Source organism: Suricata suricatta, chromosome 16, assembly GCF_006229205.1.
Source record: "Suricata suricatta isolate VVHF042 chromosome 16, meerkat_22Aug2017_6uvM2_HiC, whole genome shotgun sequence".
In the NCBI taxonomy this organism is placed as follows: domain Eukaryota; kingdom Metazoa; phylum Chordata; class Mammalia; order Carnivora; family Herpestidae; genus Suricata; species Suricata suricatta.
The window spans coordinates 11,027,124-11,044,684 of NC_043715.1; the positions used below are offsets into that span (position 1 = coordinate 11,027,124).

At 44.6% G+C, this 17,561-nt stretch overlaps 2 protein-coding genes across 6 annotated transcripts in view; both read left to right on the forward strand.

Moving 5' to 3' along the window:
* Positions 1-10: 10 nt before the first annotated feature.
* On the forward strand, positions 11-14,153 carry KARS (lysyl-tRNA synthetase). 2 transcript variants are annotated; one of them, XM_029924477.1, is made up of 15 exons: positions 33-119; positions 2,532-2,711; positions 4,300-4,459; positions 5,390-5,555; positions 7,781-7,874; positions 8,254-8,440; positions 8,526-8,651; positions 9,564-9,683; positions 10,681-10,843; positions 10,954-11,127; positions 11,285-11,370; positions 11,709-11,794; positions 12,401-12,527; positions 13,238-13,381; positions 13,870-14,153. In XM_029924477.1, the coding sequence occupies exons 2-15, from the start codon at positions 2,566-2,568 to the stop codon at positions 13,966-13,968; spliced, it is 1,878 nt and encodes a 625-aa protein (XP_029780337.1). In that variant the 5' UTR covers positions 33-119; positions 2,532-2,565; the 3' UTR covers positions 13,969-14,153. The 2 variants fall into 2 exon arrangements, with proteins under 2 accessions (XP_029780338.1, XP_029780337.1); XM_029924478.1 differs by lacking the exon at positions 2,532-2,711 and having other exon boundaries at positions 11-119.
* A 3,324-nt stretch (positions 14,154-17,477) lies between these two features.
* ADAT1 (adenosine deaminase tRNA specific 1) overlaps positions 17,478-17,561 on the forward strand; it is a 28,373-nt gene continuing 28,289 nt past the window's right edge. For all 4 annotated transcript variants that reach the window (XR_003903598.1, XM_029924479.1, XM_029924481.1 and 1 more), the window contains exon 1: positions 17,478-17,531. The gene's annotated coding sequence lies outside the window, so the exon portion shown is untranslated. The remainder of the gene's footprint in view (positions 17,532-17,561) is intronic.

The window sequence follows — 17,561 nt, forward strand, 5'->3', positions numbered from 1 at the left end:
GTAACCTGGAAATTGCCGTGCGACCCTCGTCCTTTTTAGGTCGGGCCCCGGGGAAAGATGGCTGCGGTTCAGGGGGCTGAGGTGAAAGTGGACGGCAGCGAGCCAAAACTGAGCAAAAAGTAAGTGTCGCCGTGAGTCTTTAAGGTCTTTGCGGCCGGACAGTTCGGGCTAAGAAGCGCCTCGAGGTTCCAGCCGAGGCGGCTGTGCCTGGCCTTCCTGCCGGTTCTCGTGGGTCTGGACACGCCGGACGTGGCCGCTAAGCCTCGAAACTACATCCCCCAGGTTGCTCCGGGGCCCGACTGTAGCTGAGTCCCGTCGTCGCATTCCTGGAGTTAGAGAATACAAAAAAATGAGAATTGACTAGATAAAAACGAAATTTACTTCTTCCTTTCCCTCTTCCTGGAAAAAAAAAATGCTTTTATTACTGAGCCAGGCCTTGTTACCATTGGGAGGACGTTAAATACCCGAACTTTTCGGGAATACCTTGACATTTTCGTTGGCCTCTCTTCGGCTGTTCTGAATCTTATGTATTAAATAGATCATTTCCAAAACTGTGTTGTGCACCTATCCATATGGATTATTTAAAGGATTTTCTTGTATTGGGTGAATGACCGATGTCCGATAGTAGAATTTGGTTCCTCCAGTACACTAGGCTGCACTTTGGAACACTGCTGTATAGATCTTAGTTACCCACTCCCAAACCCTGGGAGTCTGAGGTTAAGTGTAAATATATCAAGACTAGTCGCCCTTTAACTGGCTATGTTTTATATTCCTGGATATATACCCTCTCAATCAGGATTCTTCAACTGAAGCACAGAACACTGGCAATGATTTATTTTCTCAGTATTCCCAAGGAGGTGCATAACTAGACTTCCAGAGGCATGGGAGAAAAGTTAATTCATGACAAATAATGGCTGCCTTAGTGCACTGGGGCTCAGTTCTTTGCTGAACCCTAATCGAATAGGCTCTTAACCAGGAAAAATTTATGCTTCAAATATTGAAGAAAAATGAGAAAGGGAACATTAAATTTATGGTTTGATGGCATCCAATATGTTATCCTTCTGAGGGTAGGATATGCATCTCTATAAATGTTTGGAACCTGGTCTTGGACTTCAGCCTTTGAGAAAATTGATTCGGCTTTGATCTGTTAGATCAATATAGTTGACCCTTGAGCAACTCAAGGGTTAGGGGCACTGACCCACCATACAGTAGAAAGTTTAAGTGTAACTTTTGACTCCCCAAAAACTTAACAGCCAACTGTTGACTGGAAGCCTTATCAATAACCTTCATAGTCAATTAACACGTTTTATGTATGTTGTATACTTTATTCTTACAATTAAGTTAGGGGAATGATGTCTCTTAAGAAAACCATAAGAGATGGGCACCTGGGTGGCTCAGTTGGTTAAGTGTTCAACTTGTGATTTCAGCTCAGGTCATGATTTCATGGTTCCTGAGTTAGGGCTCTGTACTGACAGCACAGAGCCTGCTTGGGTTCTCTGTCTCCCTTTCTCTCTAGTTCGCCCCTGCCCCGCTCCACCTTGCTCAAGGAACTGAGCCACCCAGGTGCCCCACCCTTACTATTTAAAGTAGCTTCTGTGTGTCAGACATTACCCTAGAGCCATACAAACTTTCTAATCTCAATAACCTTGCAAGGAAAATATTAATGTTTGTTTTTCAAATTAATAAACTGAGGCTCTGAGTGACTAAATACATTGCCAAAGTGTGTACACCTAAAGTGTGGTCTGTCGCTGATTGAGGCCTTGGAGCAGAGATCCAAAACCCAGTCCAGTACTCCACAGCCCATGCTCTTTACACTACCTGCACCTTACCTCCACATTGTTTAAGAAAATCTGCTATTAATGTATATTCCTCTAGTGACCATGAGCTAAAAGGATTTTTTGGAAAGATTAGTATTTCCTTCTGTGTCCTAATTGTTTTGGGGACTTTGTTGGTCTGCATCTTTAGAGAGTACCATTTTATGCCGAGTATCTTCAAGTTTTAAACGAGATGGGCTGCCTGTCAGGTGACTCCGTCCCAAGTGTAATGTAGTTCAGGATCCTTTCTGAAAGTCTCCCTTCCTCCTCGTTCCTAGAGCTCAAACAAGTCTTACTTTGACTCAGAGGTGCTTTTGTGTGGCTTGCTTTTAGCTTCACCTAGAGTTTGCAACTGATAGTGACATTTCATGTCCTTCCCATTGCCATCTTTGTGGCCAGGGTTTTTTAATCTCTGAGAGAAGCTCCATGTCCGGGGCTTCAGAAACACCACCTCAGGTGTCCTATATTCTAGGTTGTGTGATCATTTCTGCCTTGCTCTTGAGTTTTAACCCAGAGATGTACCTTTTTCCGTAGCAAGAACAGACCTTGTCAGTTACAGTTGCAGGACAGTGAGCTGAGAGGGTTGAGTTAAGAGGGTCTTTGGTGGAACACTAGGAAGGTTATGCAACCTCCCCCTGCCCGTAAGAGTAGGACTGCTGGTTGGGTGTACATATACTGTTTTGTCCCATCTGACACCCCATCTCTGTTTCCTGTTAGGTGGTGGTGATCTTTAGTTCCGGGGTGTTCTGCCATGTTGATGCAAGCGGCTGTAAGGCTTGTTAGGGGGTCCCTGCGCCAAACCTCCTGGGCACAGTGGGGGCAAAGGGAGCTGCGACTGTATCAACTTACTCCTTTCACAGCGCTTCACAAGGACAAGCCACTTTCTGATAAAAGAAGGTTGGTGCCCTTACCTTCATTGTTGCTCTGGGAGCAAAAATCCTTCCCTTACTTAGGTCCTTATTTGTTAAGCCTCTGACAGCGTCTTGCACTTGTTGCTAAGGGAACAAAGAGCTCTACTGCCAAAACCGATAGTAGTTTCTCATTTTCTCTTTTAAAAAGTTAAGATTCTTACTCTAGATTCTTGAGATGACTTGTGGATCTTATTCTAGAACAGTGCTGAGAATGTTCCCTTTTCCTCTTTCTGAACTGGATTTGCTCCCCAGATTAATTTGGTTTCTTTCTAGTCTTTGTACTATTTCTAGGATCTTTTTGGATTTCCCTTAGGATTAATTTGATTTAAAGAGTAACACCTAGTTAAGTGGAAAACAGGTTTTTTATGTTAATGCCAGGAAGAACCAAATAGGCTTGATGCCTACTGACTAGATTACAGCACAGTAAGCCTAGCACACAGTTCTGGAATGATTGTATTTACAACTATTTCAGGATAGATGACATCCAGAGACACCTACTTTGAAGCCCTCAGAATCAGTTTTTTAAAAAATGATTATTTCACATCACCAATTTATTTTTTAGATTGAGTCATTCTAAATTCATACTGAAAATTAAGAATGTGCCATAAAGCCAGGTAATACGCAAGCATGACTTGGTATGATTTGCCGTGGTTACTATAGAATATTCAGTTAACGGTGGTTTGAAAGAATGACCAGTTCTGTTTGACTACTGAGGATATCCTCTACACAAATCTGTTTGGTGTCTCGGTTCAGAGAGCAAGATTTCAGATCGGAGTGTAGATAGAGATTTGACCAGCAATGTATGCAAATCTAAGCTTTCTTTCCTTGGTTCAGAGAATAAAGGGTTTAAGATAGTGAAGGATACCTAGAATAGCTCATATTTGCATTTGTACTAAATGCTGACGGCAGGTCAGATCTTTGCATACATATTACAGTCCTCACATTTGGGGAGGGGAGTGTCCTCTGTTCTTTCCATTTTACAAGTGGGGAGATCACTTCTTCACGGTCATATAATTGCTAGACAGGTATGTCAGGATTAGGTCCCAGGCAGTCTGACTCCAAGGATGTTATATTCTCTGTGCTGGTTTGTACCCTGTTTTGCCCAGTTTGTTGTCTTAAGTCCAGCCCTGGTAGACGGGAAGACCAACACTGAGGGTCACTGTTAAGACACTGACCAATGCTGAGGGAGGGATTGTCCACGGTGTGTCTCCCCCGCCCTATCCTACCCCAGACTAACCCACTCCTTGGGGAGGTTTAGGGAAGGGTGGCAAACAGAGCTGGACCATGTTGCCTCTTCAGTTTTTCTATATCCTGGGGTATCCTGATTTTAGTTTGGGATTTCATGTTGGAAAGCAGAAGCTGAGAAAGATCTTTCACATCTTTATTCTACGCTTATTTTTTACTTTGTTTCATTCATGTATAGAGTTGACTAAGAGGCTAGAAGTGCAGGTGTAGAAGCAGGCAAGATCATTTCCCCCAGGCTGTCCATATTTTTGATCCGTGGTTATGGAGTAAAACATAGTAGAGGACTCTTCAGGCATCTGTAACATTGAACATTTGCATCTTCCCAACAGTGAGCTAAAGAGACGCCTGAAAGCTGAGAAGAAAATTGCAGAGAAGGAAGCCAAGCAGAAGGAGCTCAGTGAAAAACAACTAAACCAGGCTACCGCTGCTGCCACCAACCACACCACTGACAATGGTGTGGGTGCTGAGGAGGAGAGTCTGGACCCAAATGTGAGTCCCCTGGACCACCACTCTGCCTGGGCACGAGGAAGCTTCTGATGAGGCTCAAGGCAAACTCCTTGATTCTAGTAACTAAGAAGATAAATAGGAACTGGAACAAGCAGTGAGCCCTGGGTAGTGCTGCAAATGGATGGGGGGGGGGGGGGAAGGGGAGGGGGGTAGCTGCCACTCCATCTGGTTAAAGGTACAGGCAATGAGCATTTTTCTAATCAACTCCCAATAGGCATTTGGGAGAATCCAGTACTTCCAAGTGACTGATTAATCTTCCCTGAAACTAGTTGGGCATCATAACCAATCCAGAGAAAGTATCTCCCTAAAGGTTGACTAAGGTTTACTTTGGACCAGAGATTGGCAAACTGTAGTCCATTGGCCAGATCCACCTTTCCTTGCCTTTAATCTCATCCCTCCATCATGGTTTTGAAAATTGTATTGGAACACAACCATGCCCAATTTTTCTCATATATCTAAGGTTTTCACATGACAACAGCAGAGTTAAGCGGTTGCATCAGCAAAGGTGCTCCTTTTTTAAATCCTTCAGGCCCCAGAGTCCTGTCCTGGGAAAAAGTTTGATGTGTGCCAGGGGTAGGAAAAAAAGGAAGTAACTCACTGTGCAGACGGATTCACAAAAGTGGCAACGAGGGCCACCTGTTCAAATCAAACTTCGTATTTTAGGTGGAATTCCCATTTTTCTTTTCAACGAATCTTGCATTTTAGAATTCTGGCCTTCATTTCCACCTACGGATTTAGCCACTGTGAATATTTTAAGTGCAAATCTCACTCCCATCCTGGGATTGCAAAGGTGTCGAGGTCTAAGATAAGGAAACCTCAGTATACTGGAGCCACTCTGGGGCAGAATACAGGACTCTGCTAGATGGTTCCCTTGCTCAAAGGCTAAAGGCTCTTTTTTTTTTTTTTTAATAGCAATACTTCAAGATCCGCAGCCAAGCAGTCCACCAACTGAAGATCAATGGGGAAGACCCGTATCCACACAAGTTCCATGTAGATATCTCGCTCACTCATTTCATCCAAGAATACAGTCACCTACAGCCTGGGGACCACCTGACTGACATCACCCTAAAGGTGGCAGGTAGGAGGACTCCCTGGCAGTATGCTGAGCTCCCACAACAGACAGGCTTTGTGCTATAGCAGCACAAAGGAAGTTCTAGGTTGGTGTTGGTTTGAAGTAGCCTGTCTGAGGCGCCTACTTCACGAGGAACAGTGCAAGTACGTGCATTCACAGAAAGAAGGAGAGCAGCCCTGGGACACGCGGTGGTGTTGCTGACGAGGTGATGCAGCAGAGGTGGGGGCATTCTCGGAGAGGAGCCCCTGACCTGACGCCACTGCTAATTTATAGTCCTTGATCAGGATGTCCCCTGACGACCAGGGGCCACAGCCCCGTTCCTACAAATTCCTACTTGTGGCCTAAGAAGTTTTGCCCCGAGGTTGTATTTCTAGAACATTGTTATTTTGGAGTTTTAGTATCTTGCATGGGATCTTTTCCTTAATTAAAAAAAAAAAATCTAGGCACCTGGCTCAGTCCGTAGAGCACCACAACTCTCGATCTCAGGATCGTTGGTTCAAGCCCCACATTGGGCTTACTTTTAAAAATCTGTCTTTATTTGCTCCCCCATATTAAAACAATTAATTGTAGAAAATTTACAACAGTCTATGAAGCAGAGAGGAGTTGAATTACCCATAATCCCACTCCAGAGAGAACCTCTCCCAGTACCTAAATGTCCAAAGGTTAAAGTCCAGTAATTCTACTAAAATATGCCTCGATGTTAGTTGCTCTGAGTCTGTATTCCCAGGTACACAGAGTGCCCTTTAAAAATGTATTTTCAAGTCTGTTAGGAAATTTTTCTTCAATAGAATTTTTTTTTTTTTAAATTTGGGAGAGAGAGCAAGCACAGCAGCAGGAGAGAGGAGCAGAGGGACGGAGGGAAAGAGAAAGAAAGAATATCCCCAGCAGGCTCCATACTGAGCGTGGAGCCCAACACAGGGCTTGATCCCAGGACTCTGGGATCATGACCTGAGCCTAAATCAAGACTTGGACTCTCAACCGAATGAGTCACCCAGGCACCCCTTGGATATATTATCTTTGGTTTTCTTTTGGGACTCCTTTTATTCATATGATGGATTATCCCCAAATATTTGTTACTTTTTTCTCAAACCCTTTTTACCTGTGATATTTAAATCCTGTCTTTCTTCCCTCCAGGTTTCTCTTAAGGCATTTCTGTATTCACTCTTATTTTCTTTGAGTTCAGTCTTCATTCCTAAAGTGATTTTTTACTTTATTTCGGATTTTTTTCATGTGTCACCTCATTTCATAGTTTCGATGATTCTAACGTGTGGGTATTTTTGTTTCACATCATTAATGTCTTTGAACTCACTATGAAATAGAATTTTTGTTTTTCTGGGTGTGTCCTTCCCAAGAGCTTTTTTATTTAACATGTGGCATTTGATCTCAGTACTATTATGTTGCTTAGTTTTATGTGAAATTAGCATTCCTCGGTGTTAAGGGAAGCTTGATTAAGGCAGCTCTTCCAGCTTCACTGAGATTTCCAGGCTCTCTTCTCCTTCCTCACTTCTGTCAGACCCCTTTGTGTTTCCCTGCTCTTTCCCAGTTTTATGGGGCCTTGTCCTAGAAGGGAGCCCTGGCTGTTAAATTTAGCATGTTCCTGGGGCTGTGCTGCAGGGCTTCAACCTCTTTACACCTTAGGCAGCCCCAGCTCCCTCTACTCACCCGCGTGGCAGTGGGCAGTGTCCCTGCTGGGTCCAGCTGCTGGCCAGTGCCTACCTCTGGCTGTTCGGAGAGTCCCAGTTCTCAGACTCAGCAGACACCCCACTGCTCCCTACAGCCTTCTCCGGTATGGGATCTTAGGGTTCTTGGTGGTCTGCCCCACTGCGTGTGTTTGGGGATTCCTGGGAGTATCTTCCCATGTGATTTTGTTGTAAATGTTGTCCGCAGCCCTTTGGCCTTGCCTGTCTAGTTGTCTTTCTGTTTTAATGTGAGGATTGGGGTAGATCCGAAAACCTTGCTGCCGCCAGTGCTGCCATTTTCCAGGAGTCCAGTAAACAGCTTTAAAGCCAGGTCTTCCTGCACTTCTTTAACTGGTTTAATGAATGTTTTTGTCATGAAGGAAAAGACTGGGCTTAAATCTTAGGCTAAAATCAAGTTGTTCTGGCCTGTGTTAATAGGACATTCTATCTAGACATGAACAGCACATAGAGAACTTTTCTAGCACTAATGCCATGAAATGGCTTCTATGGTTCTATCACAGTTCTGTCAGTGTTTTTGTTGTTCTTTTTTAGGTAGGATACATGCCAAAAGAGCTTCTGGGGGAAAGCTCATCTTCTATGACCTTCGAGGAGAGGGGGTCAAGTTGCAAGTCATGGCCAATTCCAGGTATGTAGAAATACCCTGTTGCAGCAGACCTTTCTGGATTGACCCGAAGCAACATGGTTGGGGACAGAGGCCTATGTGGTTTTCCTTTTCTATTGGTATTTAAAGTTTAAATTGGATTATGGTTGGGTAAGGCTAAAAAGAGAATAAAAAGGTCATTTGGTCACCTAGAGAATAACAAGTGCCCTCAGGTTGTACAGCAGTTACAGGTAAAAGATAACACTTCAGGAGCTGACAGAAGAGCCTCAGATTCTTCCCGGGCCCCCCCTGCCTGGGCATCAACAGTTTAGTGAGGACTCCAGAGGGCAGTTTTCAAAACTAAACCAGTGGTTCGTTTTAATTTGGAATATCGTGTACTGAAGCATATTTTCCTTTCACTCAGGAATTATAAATCAGAAGAAGAATTTATCCACATCAACAACAAACTGCGTCGGGGAGACATAATTGGAGTTCAGGGGAATCCTGGGAAGACCAAGAAGGGTGAGCTGAGCATCATTCCCTATGAGATCACACTGCTGTCACCATGCTTGCATATGTTACCTCACCTCCACTTTGGCCTTAAAGACAAGGTAAGCTGTGGGGCCTCCTCGCCGTGGTCTGGCATAGTACTGAGTTAGACTCAGCAGTGATTTCTGTCTGTTGCTTTTGCTTTAGGAAACACGGTATCGTCAAAGATACTTAGACTTGATCCTGAATGACTTTGTGAGGCAGAAGTTTATCATCCGCTCTAAGATCATCACTTACATAAGGAGTTTCTTGGATGAGCTAGGATTCCTAGAGGTGAGAGTTCTTCCCTTCATGATGATCTAGCTGCCCTGCTATGCCCACATCGTACAATTCCTTTCCTTCCCTTCCCCTCCCCACGTCCTATATCCATACCATTCATGCTTAATGAGAAGTGCCCTTTCTTGCCAGTGTCTTTATCCCGCCTTGTTTTTTTTAGTGCCCCGATTAGGAAGGCAGGATTTGAACTCTAAGATAATGGACAAAGTGTAGGGCTGTCCACATACTAATGATGCCATATATTCAGGAGTTATCAACTCATTTTGCTGTTTCGTAGCATTAAAAAAAAAAAAACAAAAACCTTTTTAATTACATGAAAAAAAGTAAGTACACATTTAAAACAAATTCAAAGGAACAAAAGCAAAACTGAAGGTCCCCTTCTGTATCTCCCAACTTTCTTTTCCAAACTTGAGTTTGATATGTATCATTCCACACCAGTCGCTATGAATGTATACCTATGTAACCGAAGCATGTTGCTCATGAGGTATGTGTGTAAACATTTTGGAAGCATTTTAATTTTTGCTTTAAACATAAATGAGGTCACACTATATGTATTATGATGGGCCTGGTGTTCCCCCCTCCCATAGACATTGGAGCCTTTTGCATGTCTGTAACCAAGTCAAAGGGCATAAACAATTCGATTTATGGTGTTTATTAAAAATGTAATTTATAGCTTGTGAATTTATGGTACTATGTTAGTGGTATTTGGTTTTAATAGAAATTGAGACACTTGTAGAAAATCAGGCCATCTCTGCTTCTTTTGTCAAGCACTATTATTACTATTAAACTTAAGTTTCAGTTAGGAATAGAACCAGCTAGACTGTATCCATACAAAACATGAGCTTAGCCCCAAGGCCTCTGGTTTACAGACCTCTGTCTGAGGACTCAGTGTTTCTTCTGGTCTTTTAGATTGAAACTCCCATGATGAACGTCATCCCAGGGGGAGCTGTGGCCAAGCCTTTCATCACCTACCACAATGAGCTGGACATGAATTTATACATGAGAGTTGCTCCAGAACTCTACCATAAGGTAATTAGGAAGGGGATGCCCTGTTCCTGGGGGAAGCAGAGGCCGGAAATCCATTGGCTAGATAGGTGCACTTAGAGATAAAAGGAACAAAGAGAGTAGAGCAGGCAGGAGTGTTAACACCTGTGGAAATTCTCTACAAGATCAGCAGAGCATTGCAGGTCAGAGGGCAAAGGGATTGTCTTCCTTAGGTGTACAGCTCCTCCTAACCTGCTTTGGTTCTCATCATATTTTAAGTTTGTAGTCTTCCTTAGATTAGGTCTGATTTTCGTCTTTTCTAGAAAGCTTGATGTCGATCAGTAGTTGGAAACAAATATCTATAAATCACCAGAGTAAATATCAAAGACTGTCATTTAAGGTTCTTAGTTATAGACAACAGAACATGGTATAACTAGTTTAGGCACAGCAAAAATGTGCTTAGGTATGTCAGGAAGCTCACAGTTCCGAGGCTTGGAGAATCAGGCTTGGAGACCACAGGACTAGGAATGATTCTCAGGCCTATCTGGGCTGTTCCCATGGAGATCCCAGATTTTTCTACTAGGGACAGCTAAAAAGCTCACAATCCCAGCTCTTTACCATTAGGACCTCTGCAGTTACTACCTCTAAAAGCTAGGTATCTCTGGTCCCCTTCACCAGGAGGAATTCTGCAGTACCTACATCTTCTTTCAGTAGCGTTCAGAAGTTCACATGGGCATGTCTAACTGGTGGGGAGCTTGAGTCCCATGCCTGCATCCTAACCCTAAGAGAGCTCTCTTTCTTAGAGAGGCTGACACTCACAAGATGAGGTGCTATCCTGACAAAAAAAGACTATTCAGAGGTCCTGGGCCTCCAAAATGAATGATGACCATTCACTACAAGGGTCTAAAGAGAGTAGGGCATTTGGCATTTGGGTAGAGACCTGAAAACATGCCTCAGCTATGAAAACCAAATTAGATTTTGTAGACAGAAACTTGCCAGAGTCATTGAGATTAGCTGCCATGACCTTCGCCATGCGTTGTAGATACTGGTGGTTGGTGGCATTGACCGGGTTTATGAAATTGGACGTCAGTTCCGGAATGAAGGAATTGATTTGACTCACAATCCTGAATTCACCACCTGCGAGTTCTACATGGCCTATGCAGACTATCACGATCTCATGGAAATCACAGAGAAGATGCTTTCAGGTGACCTCTCCTATTCCCTTTTGTCTTTCACATGTGTCTGAAGGGCTGGTGTACTGCTTGTAGGAGGACTTCCTGTTGGTCCTTTTCAAATGATAAGATTTCTTTCCCAGGGATGGTGAAGCACATTACCGGCAGTTACAAGATCACCTACCATCCAGACGGCCCAGAGGGCCAAGCCTACGAGATTGACTTCACCCCACCCTTCCGGAGAATCAGCATGGTTGAAGAACTTGAGAAGGCCTTGGGGGTGAAGCTGCCAGAAACCAGGCTCTTTGAAACTGAAGGTAAAGTGATGCACTCCTCCACTGAATGGGCCCTCCTTTCTGTTTAGTTTTGAATAAGCAGAGGACAGGGCTAGAATTTCCCACATTATTCTTTTCATACACTTTTTTACTGGGGTAATGTGATTCTTCTGTCCTAACTTGTACATTTGTATTACAGAAACTCGTAAAATACTTGATGACATCTGTGTGGCAAGAGCTGTTGAATGCCCTCCACCTCGGACCTCGGCCAGACTCCTTGATAAGGTGACAGACCGTGCTCTTCGGAGTACATGCCCTCATCTGGTGGTAACCAGCCCCCTGCTCCCTGGAAAGGTGAACTCCACTGTGGAGAACTAACTTACACAGCCTCACAGGAAAGCCCTAATGAGAGAAATAAGAGAATTAACCATTTCTTAACTGCTGTGCTAAGCTCTGTAGTGAGTAGTTAATAATCTCAGTCAAACCTTACTGGTCGTGGAGAGCCTTAAGATAAACACCTGTAGCATCTGGTAGTGGGTGGGAGCAGAGTCCTTTCACCAACCCTGGGACAGCAAAGTGCCATTCAGAAGGGATCTCTAGCTCTGCTTTGCTTTCTTCTTAAGCTTGTCGGGGAGTTCCTGGAAACAACATGCATCAATCCCACGTTCATTTGTGATCACCCGCAGATAATGAGTCCTTTGGCTAAATGGTAAGATAAAACCTGGTTTTTCAGTTACCTGTTGATACAAAACAACCTCAGAGTTCAGTGGCATAGAACAACAGTTCTCAAGATTTTGTGGGTTCACTGGGTAGTCTTTCTGCTCTACATAGTAGTAGCTAGGGCTGTAACTCGGAACTCAGACACCTTGTTTCTCCTCCATGTGGGTTCTCATTCCTCCAGAGCCTCTCAGTGTAGCCAGCCTCTGTCTGGCAGCATAGCCTGGGCTTCCTTACATCATAGTGGCTGGCTTCCAAGAGGAAGGGTTCCAAAAGAATAAACCCCAGTGCGCAAACACATAGCAAGCTTCTGCTGATGTCCCATTGGCCAAAGCAAGTCATACAGGCAGCCCTGAGTCGGTGCAACACGGCACAGAAGGCTGTGAATACAGGAGGTAACCATTTACCAACCAGGTGTGTTATGAGGATGATGAAAGCTTCCCTGTCTCGAACCCTCCTCACTGTTGTACCGGATAATTTGGTGCCCGGGTGCACATAGGCTAAGGATGGAGTCCACTAGAATTCAGGTCCTCTTGTGTTGGTACCAATTGTTAGAGAACCCGTATATTCATCCTCACCTTTGGTCTCCTTTCTCCAGGCACCGCTCTAAAGAGGGTCTGACTGAGCGCTTCGAGCTCTTTGTCATGAAAAAGGAAATCTGCAATGCCTACACCGAGCTGAATGACCCTGTGCGGCAGCGGCAGCTCTTTGAAGAACAGGCCAAGGTAAGGAAGGAGAGTGTGCGGCAAAGGCACATACTTCCTGATGTGCCCACTACTAGAAAATCAGTCTTACCTCTGATCTCTTTCACTGTCTGCATCTCTTGGTGACTTCAACAGAAATGAAGAATAAAGCCACAAGCTTCACTGGAGGAGGTCATGTTTCAAAATGGAGAACTTGACTAGTTTGGGACTTAGAATTTCCGTGTAGAGGAGCTTAGACATGATAGTGTCTGTGTGGGGCACCTGATACTTGCCTTGAAAACACATTTGCCTATAAGAACATAATTTTTCTTAGATGATACGTTTATTGGGATGGGTGGGGGATAAGAGGCAGATAGATTAACAAAGACAGCCCTCCCAGGCTGCCTGTGTTAGCACTGCCATGGAAGGCGGTTTCAGGAAATGAGGGAAAGACTCTCGGGAATCCTTAGTCTGAAAATCAGTCTCTTTGGACTCGCAAAGTTGCCTGGAGCAGTGGAAGTGTTTTCATTTCACAGAGAAAGTCGCTTGTGTTCTGAAGTGGGGATCACCAGCCTTGACCGGGTCTTTGAAAGGAGTGGGTCCATCCTGAAGTTACCAGGAAACCAATTCCCAACAAGCGCTTGGTTTCCAGAGCATTCCTGGAATGGTCATCCCTCTGAATGTGTTATGCTCATTCAGAAACTGAGAGACCGCGCCACCTGGATCGATGTCACTGTTTCATTCTCTTCTAGGCCAAGGCCGCTGGCGATGATGAGGCCATGTTCATAGATGAGAACTTCTGCACTGCCCTAGAATACGGGCTGCCCCCCACCGCGGGCTGGGGCATGGGCATCGATCGCGTCACCATGTTTCTCACAGATTCCAATAATATCAAGGTAGAGTGGCCCCCCTGCGCCCCCTGCCCCCAGGAGCTCTGCCCTCGGAGACGGGGCCTGGTGGGCCCAGAGAGCAAAGGAAAGGCTTTGGGCTGGAGGAGTTGCAGCCAGAGGAGTAACACATGACTCTACAGTAGGCCCGTCAGAGGGTCTGACATTATGGGATTTGGGGTTTTCTCTACCTAAGGCAGAAGGAGTACTCATTGTTTGTGTTTCTTGAGGATCCAGGGAACACACCAGGCCCCCTTGCACCCATTATCTCACTTCACTTAAGTCAGCCTATGAGACAGAAACGTTACCCCGTGTTTGTAGATAGGGAAACCGTATTTTAAGAGAACTCTGTGTTCACTCCTTTTCTGTCTTCTGAATTGAAATAAAGCACAGATCTCTGGATGTGGGTGGCAACAATAACCAGTAGCAAAAGGAATGGGTGGATAGCTGTGAAAAAGAGCGTGCTTCTTCCTTCAAAGTGATTTTCTCTCCTGTAGGAAGTGCTTCTGTTTCCTGCCATGAAACCCGAAGACAAGAAAGAGAGTGGAGCCACCACAGATACATCAGAAAGCACAACAGTTGGTACTTCTGTCTAGAAAATAATCATTGCAAGTTGTGTAACTCAGGCCTCTGCATTTCTGCACGAGATCAAGGACCACAGGGGAATTGCTGTGTGCTGCTGTGCATTTGACGATCACTGTTCAGTCGGGCTGCCAGAAGCGAAGGAAGGAATTAAGAATTCCTTTTTACTCCTTGTTCCCAAATAAACCATTTGTCTCTACTCTTGTCTCCCGACTATTTACCATGGAATGTCAGCTTTTACTCCGACAGCCAGCCCAGTACATGGTTAGCATTACATCACTTTAGTCACTCAACCAGTTTATGTTAATATCTGCTCCGTACCAGGCATTTTTCTAAGGAATTAGGGACACAGCAGTGAAGAAAAGGCAAGTCCCTGCTTTTGTAGAGCTTTTATTCATTTTTAGGGGTTGAAGGGAACTAGATAGATAAATATGTCTTTCTGATACATACTAAGAAGTAAAGGGGATAAGGGGACAGAGGTGCTATTCTAGGAAGGTGGTTGGGGACAGTGCTATTTTAAATATGTGATCAGTAAGGACTGTTCTAGGTGACATTTAAGTAGAGAACGAGACACACATAAGAAGAAGGGCAGTCCAGACCGGAGGACTGCATTTTCAAGGAACAGCAAAGGGTCTGGCGTGGCTGGAAGAGTAAGGAAAGTTCCCTGTAAGCCATGCTGAGGAGAGTGTCTTACCGTAAGTGATGTGGGATGATGCCATTGGAGGGTTTTGAGCAGAGTGCTTTCAAAATACTGTTCTAGTTAGCACAGAGAGGGCACAGGGAAGGAGAGGACGGCTGGCAATGGTTTCGTGTCAATGGAGATGCTTACGAATCATTGGACTCGCCTATTCCTCAGGTCGATAGAATTTGGTGATGGGATATAGGTCCAGAGAAAAGAGTCAAAGATGATTTCAAGGTTTGGGGTCTGAACAACTGAAGAGTTGAGAGGAAAGGTAGAGTGTTGGGTTTTAGAGACCTGATTTGACATCAGGTGGGAACAGTTAAGTACGATGGTGAATGGTGACTCTGGAGTTTTCTCATTACTTTTAGCTCCTTTCATCTGGGCTAGGAATGACACAAGGGCACGGCCGAGGGCATGGAGTCCCTGACCTCTGATGCATGAGGCAGCTGAGGGAACCCTTCCGGTGAGTCCTACCACGAAGGAATTCTGCATCTCCGCAGAGCCTGTGAGCACCCAGTTTGAGTCTGTTTTCACCGAGCAAGGCTTCACTTCTATAGCTGGTACAGTGGTCTAAGCATGCAGAATTACCTCCCTGGGAACTACTTTAGAGAGTTTTGAGCGTCTTCAACCCTTGCTGGTGTTTAAACACAGGCTCTCGCAGCACTTGGCAGGATTGGTAGATGACCAGGTGTAATTTCTGAAGAAACCCTTCCATATGGCACATCCTTCAGCAAGATAGTGTTAAAGTGAAAACCATCAGTCCCCTAAGAAGAGAGTATAGGGTCAAAATGCGATACTGGACTTTAGGCAACACTACCATTGGAAAAAGCAACAAGAACAATGAGGTCACAAGTGACCTTTAAAGAGCTGTTTAGTAGGCTGGGGGCAGGAGCCAGCTCTCTGGCCTCAAGAAGACTGGAGGTAGAGAAGAACTGAAGCAGTAGACAACTTGTCTGTGGGATATAATGGGAAAAATGACAACATGATGTAAGCTAGAAGGAACAGAAGGATTGTAATTATAAAGTCCTCATTACTTCCTTAAACACTTGAAGGCTCAATGTGCTCTCTGCCGTGCTGGGGTGAACAGAAAGACGTGGTCCCAAGCTTCACGGCAGCTCTAATAAATGCTTTGAAGGAGAGGTCGGTGGAATATGAGAAACTCTAACAGACCTATTGAAGGATGGTTTCCCCAGGGACATGAGAATCGAGAGCTGAAAGAAGACAGAGCATTAACCAGTCAAAGAAGGAGGGCTTTCCAGGATGTAACAACAAGTCCAACGGCCCTGAGGTAGGAAGAGCATAAAAAAGGCCAGTGACACAAGATAGAGTACAGAAGCCTGTGAAAATATGCCACCAAATGAAGTAGGAGTCAGGTCATACAGGGGTATGAGGCCTGTTATGATGGTATTTTGTGTAATCTCTGAGCCCTAAGAGTGCTGGAAAGTATTAAAGCAGGGCTGTAACATCACATTTGTGTTTTTAAAACCTCAGTTTGGGGCACGTGGGTGGTTCAGTGGGTTAAGCTTTGACTTCAGCTCAGGGCATGCATGATCTTGCAGTTAGTGAGTGAGCCCCACACAGGGCTCTGTGCTGACAACTCGGAGCCTAGAGCCTGCTTTGGATTCTGTGTGTGTGTCTCTCTCTGCCCCTCCCCCCGCCCAATAAAATGTTAAAAAACGTTTTAAAAATAAATAAAACATCACTTTGGCTTCTCAAAAAAAAAATCAGAATTGGGAAAGGAAAACTGGAAGTCTAGAGGTTAGCATAGCAATCCAAGAGGGAGACAGACTGGGCTTTTGCCATGGAAGTGGACAGAAGTGGATGGATTCAAGAGACGGGAAGTAAAATCACCAGGACTTGGCAGTGAATTATATTGTGGGGCTTAGAGGAAGGAAAATGACAAGGAGGGTGACTCACTTTTCAGCTTATACAACTAGATTGACGGTGTTACCAGTCCCTGAGATTGATGATGACGCCGACCCCCATGATCAGTGCTTCTTTAAAAAAGACAGAAGAGGGAGAACACTGCAGATTAAAGATGTTGGAGAGAGAGGAAAGAAGAGCAGAGTCCTCAGCCTTGGAGGAGTCCTGTGGCCCTTTTCCTCTGAACTAGAGAGAAGGACGGGGTCAAGCTGCACTCTTAACTTCTAACTTCGGAGATGTAACATAAGAAAAGAGAGTTTTCTCAGCTTTGGGAAATGAGGTATATACAATTGTTGGATGCTGCAGATTCCTGAATTATCCAGACAAGTTATATACCCATTCCTGGCAATCTGAACGTTTGAGACCTGCACTATCCAAATACAGCAGCCACTAGCTACATGTGGCTATTGAGCATTTGAAATGTGGCTGGTTCAAATTGAGATGTATTTTAAGTGTAAAATACACACCAGATTTCTTAAACTGAAGTATGAAAAGAATCGTGTAAAATATCTCGGCTTTTTAACATATTGATTACACGCTGAAATGATAATACTTTGGACACAGTGGGCTAAATAAAATATATGCTTACAATCAATTGCATCTATTTCTTTTGACTTTTTTAAAATGTAGCTATTAGAAAATTTTACACTATCTGGCTCAAATTATTTTTCTGTTGGACAGCGCTATTTTAGAAAGAAATTTAGACTAGTGTTCCATGATACGGCATCATGCTACTACTTGAATCACATCTTACCAGGAAGTTAGCTTTCATCGGACCATTTCTACGCTCCAACACGATGGATTCCTAAACCTCAGTTCAACAATCCCCGGCTCCAACCCAGCAGGACTACAAGGGCCAGTGTGCACTGCGTGCCTTTGGGGATGGGGCCTAGAAGAGCAGCCTCTTTGTGACGTCACGTCCGCTACGCCAAGCTCTTCTCCTCGGTCCCTCCCATGGCGCGCACATTGGAGGTGGGAGGGGAGCATCTGAGAGGTGGTGGG